The 8,618-nt window shown below is 40.2% G+C and overlaps 1 protein-coding gene across 1 annotated transcript; it reads right to left on the bottom strand.

Moving 5' to 3' along the window:
* Positions 1 to 959: 959 nt before the first annotated feature.
* Positions 960 to 3,389, bottom strand: LOC145163670 (uncharacterized). Its single transcript, XM_079082473.1, has 3 exons — positions 2,566 to 3,389; positions 1,817 to 2,487; positions 960 to 1,699 (listed from the first exon to the last, which is right to left on the bottom strand). The coding sequence occupies exons 1-3, from the start codon at positions 3,387 to 3,389 to the stop codon at positions 960 to 962; spliced, it is 2,235 nt and encodes a 744-aa protein (XP_078938599.1).
* Positions 3,390 to 8,618: the final 5,229 nt, after the last annotated feature.

The following is an 8,618-nucleotide window of genomic DNA, read 5'->3' as shown; positions in this document are numbered from 1 at the left end:
AGCCTCCATCATCTTGTTGCAGAAATGTGTCCCTCGATCACTGATCAATACCCAAGGCACACCAAACCTCACAAAGACATTAGATCTTAAAAAGTCGATAACTGTTTTGGCATCATCCGATCTTGTGGCTTTGGCCTCAACCCACTTAGAAACATAGTCAACCGCGAGCAAGATGTAAACGTTGCCAAACGAAACGGGAAATGGGCCCATGAAATCAATCCCCCATATGTCAAAAATTTTCACAAACAATGATTGGATTTTGTGGCATTTGATTTTTTTGTGAAATGTTTCCAGTCCTTTGGCACCGTTCACAACTTTTGCAAAACAAGTAACAATCGCGTGACATGGTTGGCCAAAATTGTCCACACTCAAGGACCTTTCTCAAGGTCCGGCTAGGTCCGAAGTGTCCCCCACAAGCAAATTCATGACAAAATTGCAAAATTGATTGATGCTCATCGCCTAATGATTTGATCGGGACAATGTTTCCACAAATAAGGTTCATCCCACACATAGTATTTTGCATCACTTTTGAGCTTGTCTTTTTGAGCACGTGAGAATATGTCGGGATACCTTTTTGTGACCAAAAAGTTAACGATATCGGCATACCAAGGAGTAGATTGAATAAGGGAAAAGAGATGCTCATCCGGAAATTCGTCCCGCAACGGGAGGGGGGTTTCATTTGAAGTGATCCGGCTTAAGTGGTCGGCAACAAGGTTCTCGCATCCACTCTTGTCACGAATCTCCAAGTCAAATTCTTGTAACAATAAGATCCACCAGATGAGTCTTGGCTTTGCATCTTTCTTTGTCATCAAGTACTTGAGAGCCGCATGATCCGAATACACTATGACTTTGGTACCAAGTAGGTATTGCCTAAACTTCTCCAAAGCGAACACTATGGCCAATAGCTCCTTCTCCGTGGTAGTGTAGTTGCTTTGAGAATTGTCTAGTGTCCTTGATGCTTAATAGATCACATGGGAGGCTCTTCCATTCTTTTGACCCAAAACGACGCCAATAGCATAATTGCTTGCATCACATATGATCTCGAAGGGGAGATCCCAATTTGGTGCTTGTATGATGGGGGCGGATGTAAGCAATTCCTTGAGCTTGTCGAAAGCTTCTTTGCACGCCTCATTGAACTCGAAATCGACCTTCTTTTGCAAGAGTTGGCACATTGGTCTTGTTATCTTTGAAAATTCCTTGATGAATCGTCGGTAGAAACCTGCATGGCCCAAAAAAGAACGAACTTCCCGAACACAAGTCGAGTAAGGTAAGCTTTGAATAACATCAATCTTGGCCTTATCCACCTCAATTCCTTTATATGACACAATGTGACCCAAAATAATACCTTTACTCACCATAAAATGGAATTTTTCAAAGTTTAAAACCAAATTTGTTTCAATGCATGTTTTCAAAATTTTGGTGAGATTGGTCAAACGCTCTTGAAAGGAGTTGTCATATACCGTAAAATCGTCCATGAAAACTTCAATTATATTTTCAACATATTCCGAAAAGATACTAACCATACAACCTTGGAAAATGGCCGGAGAATTACATAATCCAAATGGCATTCTACGGTATGCGAAAGTGCCAAATGGACATGTAAAAGTTGTCTTTTCTTGGTCTTCCGGCGCCACCGGGATTTGGTGAAAACCGGAATACCCGTCGAGACAACAATAATGTGATTTCCCGGCCAACCTTTCTAACATTTGGTCAATGAAATGTAATGCGAAATGATCTTTTCTCGTGCTTTCATTGAGTTTGCGGTAGTCAATACATACTCTCCACCCGTTTTGCACACGGGTGGGGACCATCATACCTTTGTTGTTCTCGACCACCGTGATTCCCGTCTTCTTTGGAACAACTTGCACCGGGCTCACCCACTTGCTATTCGAGATTGGATAGATCATTCCCGCATGAAGGAGCTTCAAAATCTCTTTCTTGACGACTTCCATCATTGGTGGGTTCAACCTCCTTTGTGCGTCCCGGCTTGGCTTGCATTCCTCCTGCATCAAAATTTTGTGCATGCAAGTGGAGGGACTCAATCCCTTGATATCCGCGATCGTCCAACCCATTACTTCTTTATGTTCCTTCAACACCTTAAGGAGTTGCTCTTCTTCACATTCGGTTAAGTGAGTTGAAATAATAACCGGAAGGGTTTCATTCTTTCCTAAATAAGAATACTTTAAGTGTTGGGGGAGGACCTTCAATTCCAATTCGGGTGGTTGAATAAGGGATGGTGACAACTTCGTGTGGGTCGGGGGCAACTCAATTTGCTTGACATCGAATCTTGTAGATTTCTTCACCTCCAAATTATTGACCAACTTCTCAATCTTCGGATCCAAAGAATAACGCTTCATTTGTTCAGCTAGCTTCCCACAATCAAACCCTTTGCTTAAAACCATTTCCAACACGTCACTATTAGACAAATCGAACAATTCATGGGTTATTGGCTCAACAACATCAACAAAGTACAAAGATGAAACATCACTAGGATATCTCATGACATCATAAATATTAAAACTTATTGTTTCACCATCAAACTCCATTGTCAAACTTCCCGCATACACATCGATCGTCTTCAAAAATGGTCTCCCAAGTAAGATTAGAGCTGATTTGGAGGATACTTGCTCATCTAGATCAATTACATAGAAATCCGCCGGAAAGACCAATTGATTCACTTTCACCAAAACATCTTCTAGAACACCTCTAGGGAAGACACTTGATTTATCCGCAAGAGAGATTATGACACCGGTTTCACTTAAGGGCCCAACATTCAAAGATTCATACACTGAATACGGCATGACATTAATAGAAGCACCAAGATCAAGCATGGCACTACTAAAAGTTACATCCCCAATCTTGCAAGGAACCATAAACATTTCGGGATCTTTGCATTTGGGTGGAAGTTTCCTTTGTAAAACCGCGGATGCGTTTTCATTCATCGAAATTTTCTCATTTCCCTTCAACTTCCTCTTGTTGGTACAAAGTTCTTTCAAAAACTTTGCATACCTAGGGATTTGCTTGATTGCATCAAGTAGAGGGATGTTTACTTCCACCTTTCGAAAGGTGTCCAAAATCTCTTTCTCCTCCATGTTCTTTTTCGAAGTTGCAAGTCGGGAGGGGAATGGCGGTTGAGTGGTGGTTGGTGTCACTAGAGGGGTAGTCTTCTTTGGGACTCCGACTTGTGTAGCGCTATTAACAATGGGATCCTCAATGGGAGTGACCTCTATTTCTTCCTCCTCTTCCATTGACTTCTTCTTCGAACTACTTTCTCCGGTTTGTTTACCACTTCTCAAGGTCACCACATTAACATTTGGGTTCTTTTCGGTTTGAGAAGGTAGTTTGCCACGGGACTCCAACTTGCTTATAGATGTAACTATATCTCCCATTTGTGCTTCAATGTTGGAGATACTAGTTCTTGTCTCTTTTTGGAATTGTTGGGTACTAGCGGCTAAGGATTTGACAATGTCTTCAAGAGACATTCCGGAGCTACTTGGTTGGGATTGAGGAGGTTGTTGATGATGATGTGGAGGATGCGGTTTGGATTGATAGTGTGGTTGTGGATGTTGGTAGTGAGGTTGTGGTGGTGGGTAGGAAGGTCTAACCAATGCATTTTGAGGCAATGGTCTTGGGTTGTAGCTCATATTGGGATTTGGCTTCCAACTTGAATTGTAAGCATTTTGGTAACCGTATGGCTTGTTTTGGTAATTTTGGAATTCTCCCGTGGCATTTACATGTTTCGCATCTTCTTGAAGGATGGGACACATATCCGTAGGATGTCCCATTGTTGCACATATTCCACAAACCATCACTTGTGGAGTTTGTCCCATGGCTAGCTTTTGGACAACGGAGGTTAAATCTTTGATTTGATACTCTAGGTTTGATGTTCCCACTTCATTGACTTTGTGTTGTGTGTCTCTTTTCATATCTTGGCGCGGGCCAAAATGTTGAAAATTCGCGGCTATGATTTTGAAAAGTTTTCTTGTTTGTTGTGGAGTTTTACTAAAGACATCACCACCACTTGAGGCATCAACTAGTTTTCTCTCCATTGGCAACAATCCCTCATAGAAGTGTTGAATGAGGAGTTGTTCCGGAATTTGGTGTTGTGGGCAACTATAGCATAAGTTGTTGAACCTCTCTCCCAATAATCATGAAAAGTCTCATTTTGACCTTGGCGGATTCCACAAATCTCATTTCTAATACTTGAGACTCGTGAAGCGGGATAGAACTTGTCAAGAAAATCTCTTGCCATGTCGGTCCATGAGTTGATTGACCCCGGTGGAAGATAGAATAGCTAATCTTTTGTTCTATCGGCCAATGAAAAGGGGAATGCCCTTAGCTTGATTTGGTCATCGGTTGACCCTTGTGGCTTCATACTAGTGCAAATAATGTGGAACATCTTCAAGTGCTTATGAGGGTCTTCATTCTCAAATCTATGAAAAATTGGGAGGTGATGGACTAAACTTGACTTCAATTCCGAACCTCCTTCCAAAACTGGATAATTGATACCAGTTGGAGTTTGTGTAACATCGGTTTCCATCATTTTCCTCAAAGTTCTTTCGGGAACTTATCCTCCGTCCGCCATTGCAATTGGTTCAATAATGGGTGGATTTTGTTTTAGGGGTGGTGTTTCGGGAATTTCTTGGTGAGGGTCGATACTAGAATTGGGTTCCGTGTCACTTGATGAAGCGGGTTCAACCTCCGGATCCCCGTGAGGATTAGATGTTTGACCACGTTCAATCCGCTTTTCCTTCGCCAAACGCCTTGCTTCTTCTTCAATTTCTGGGTTGTAAATCAAGTCACATGTACGCTGAGATCTGGGCATAGAGAAACAAATTGATTAAAAATAAACCAATCACCGGCAACGGCGCCAAAATTTGGTGGTTGTCGAGGCCAACAAAATAAATACCCTAAATATTACACACTAAAATAGCGTATAGTGGTAAAGGGATCGTATCCACGGAGGTTGGTTCAATTTAAATCTCTATGTAAAAATATTTGTAAAATGACAAAAAATTAAAAATGGGGGGTTTGGGTCTTTTAAAATACCTAAAATAAACTAGAATTAACTAACATTTAATTAGACAATTTCAATAAAAATAAGAGTTTGATGTAAAATCAATAAGAGAAAGATGGTTGACTTGAGGTTTCCTCACTTTGACTTTTGATGAACACATCATTAGAATCCAATGGTGCAATACTTGATTTAAACCCTTAATTTGGCTATAGTAATCCAAGGAGCTTGAGATTACCTAGACTTTTCTTAGTTGTTGAAATGGTTAGAGAAGCTCATAACAATTTCCTTAGTCAAAGTCACTAATTCCAATAAGCATGTAATTAGTGAAAGTCAACTAGCATTAAGAATTAAAGAGTCACCAAATCCAAGAGGAGTCAAAATCTTCCACTACCATGTTGGAGAAAATGCTTTTATGATTGTGTGAAGTAAAACTAACACAAAAATCACTTGTTGCTTGCTAATTTGAAGATCCTTTACTTAATCAAGAAATTAGCCAACTAATCACCACTAACACATTTAAACTCATGAATAAAAACATACAAGCAATGATAAGATGTTAAAACACAAAATATTTTCATAAAGATTCAAACACAAATTCATGGATTCTTCAATATTCAACAAAACTTCAAAGGATTCAACAATAGTCAACCAAGATTTGTTTAGCCAAGCATGGCTAAACTTAAGAAAACAAAGTTAGTGAAGATTGTACCAAACATTTAGCAAGAATTAAGAGGTGAAATGGTGAAGTTCTTGAGGGTTCTTGGCCTTCAAAATGCTCCAAAACTCCAGAGAGAATGCCTCCAAATCGGATGTAAAAGATAAGGCTGAAGAGGCACACCAACCTTCCCAATATAGAGCTCCAAATGAAATCCCGAAATTGCCCCTGCAGCAACCCACGCGGGTCGCGTGGATTCTTACGCAGGCCGCGTGACTATGATAGAGTTTTTGGGCTTCTTCAAGTTTTGGGCCCCCACAACTATTCAATTGGCCCCGGTCGAGTCTAATCAACTTCTAGCCCATTTTTCTTCAATATTTCATCAATTTGAGCCCAAATTGCCTCTCCAAATCACTCGAAGCTTCCACAAATTCCCGATCATCGATCTCTGCACACTTGAAAATTCTCCCGCGCCTTGCAAATTTAAAGTTCAAATCTTCCAAGCCTTCAGGCAATTGACAAGCCCACTCCATAAATCACCTCCATAGCCATCAACCACGAAGTCCCCATTGCCCTTCAAGTCCAATCGCCTCCTAAAAATCCCAGTCCGCTAGTCTCCAAAAAGATCTGCAATAATGCTCAAGAAACTAGAAAGTACCCGAAATGGTCATAAAATAACAAAAAGGAAAATATGCATGGAAATTAACTAAAATGCGAATGAAATGTGCTAAAATAAACTATTAAAAGAAGTAAGTAAAATGAAGCTATCAAAACCCTAATACCTTGCTTAGGCACCAAGCAACCCATGGACTCGTCCTTATGAGGCCTTGGACGAAATCTATAGGGCATCCCTATAGGATTTCGTCCACTCCTAATTAAGGAGTCCAATAGCCCAGTTCTGCAACTATCAATGATTTGCAAAACAGCCCCTCCATTATTAGTCAGTTCCTTTAATCCCAAAATTAATACTAGATTAATTTCCGACTAATTACTAATTAAAATATGACTTCCGAATAATATATTAATCTTATAATATATTAATAAAATAATTTTGAGTACCAAGATATTATTCATATAATAAATCCTACTTTCTCTCTCCTATGGTCATCCTGTCAAGTTGCATGAGTGAAGGCAACCCAAAAGGACTATGCTCATAATCAAATCAAGTACATACCAAATATAGTTATGGGCTTAGACACCTAATCCAACACCTTACTGAACTGACACCAAGCCAACCTCATAGGGTCTCACACCAAACAAAATGCTTCCAACCCCTGATCACATGTTGCTTCAAAGGGAAACAAAGTCACTAACCATATAGCGACAGACCACTTATATCCGACAGAAGGCTCAGATAATCCTTCGAGTAGAAGATTCATTCCTGCAACGGTTAGACTCAGACGAGAGTTGCGCAACAGGGTCAAACTAATTACTCTGAGATTATTTAATCTTGATGCGAGTGACTTATCATTTCCCAAACACCCAAACTCTCCACACATGCGTGAAATCCCACGTCACTAATACAACCTGAAACATAGATACTGCCCAACACTGATACTGCCCAAAACACTGATACTAGGAGCCTAAAACCTCCTCACTAGCCCAACCTTCATAATGGTAGAACCATACGTTTGACTCTACCCCCTCCCCATTCCCTAACTAGGGCATTACCAGAACCATAAAGAATGATCCTCGAGATACACTGACCGCGAACTTATCCCAAAATCAAACCATATGATGAACCCAAAATCTTAACGCCGTTGACTCTTTGTTATGCCGTTACCGACCACTGCTAGCAACGATGATAAAACCATGAACTGTTGCGATACATCCACCTTTACCGACTCTGGTGCACTCCCACCAGGGCACCCACTCGATACAATCACCAAGAATTTTACGACTTCCGACTGCATAAGGAAGTTCCAATTTGAGAATCACAAATCTAACAACCACTTGCGAACAACTGGAATTATTGCATACAATCTGCCGAGACTTTCTGATACCTGGCTGATACTTCACCCAACTCTTACCGTTCCCTTTTCTTAACCAATAGATTTGTGGCTCGTCCGATTCCCATCCGCGTGTCAATTCCGAAAACACTAATCTTTATTGTAATCTTTTGTTTCTATTACTCTAGATCATATATAGTGTAGTTGGGTATTTTCATTCCCTAAGTCAAATTTTTTTAGCCACACCACATTGCCTTAGGTTAAACTAAAAAAAGACTATTTAGAAAACTAGTCAATGGTGGCCCTCCATGGATTCACCTATATAAGCCGCAGCTAAAGTTGCAAAAATAAGAGCTTGAATACCACTTGTAAATAATCCAAGGAACATGACAGGGATAGGAACCACTGAAGGTACTAAAGAAACAAGAAAAACAACTACTAATTCATCGTCTAATATATTTCCGAAATTTTGAAAACTAAGTGATAGGGGCTTTGTGAAATCTTCTAAGATGTTAATAGGTAAAAGAATTGGAGTTGGTTGAATATATTTACCGAAATAACCTAATCCTTTTTTGCTAAGACCCGCATAGAAATATGCCAATGATGTGAGTAAAGCCAAAGCAACAGTAGTATTTATATCATTCATGGGGGTGGCTAACTCCCCATGAGGTAATTGTATGATTTTCCAAGCTAAAAGGGCACCTGACCAATTAGAAACAAAAATAAATAGAAATATAGTTCCAATATACAAGCAGAAGAATGAACCATCATGATTAATACGCCCGCAGCCTATGACTAGAATGCTTCCGATAACACACAGACCTTGATGAAATTCTCACAGCGCCATTGAGCATCACATAGTTTCTACCCAAGCAATTCTTACGAAGACAAAGTCGCACACGATCCGCGGAAAGGATAACGGTTGCACTCTTGATCCAAATCGGAAGTTGAAACCTAAGAGAACCATGCACATAACTCGAACCAAGAGCCCCAAAGC

This window comes from Lactuca virosa, chromosome 3 (assembly GCF_052849685.1).
Source record: "Lactuca virosa cultivar CGN04683 chromosome 3, Lactuca_virosa_CGN04683_v6, whole genome shotgun sequence".
Taxonomy (NCBI): domain Eukaryota; kingdom Viridiplantae; phylum Streptophyta; class Magnoliopsida; order Asterales; family Asteraceae; genus Lactuca; species Lactuca virosa.
This window is presented reverse-complemented; position numbering and strand designations above follow the sequence as displayed.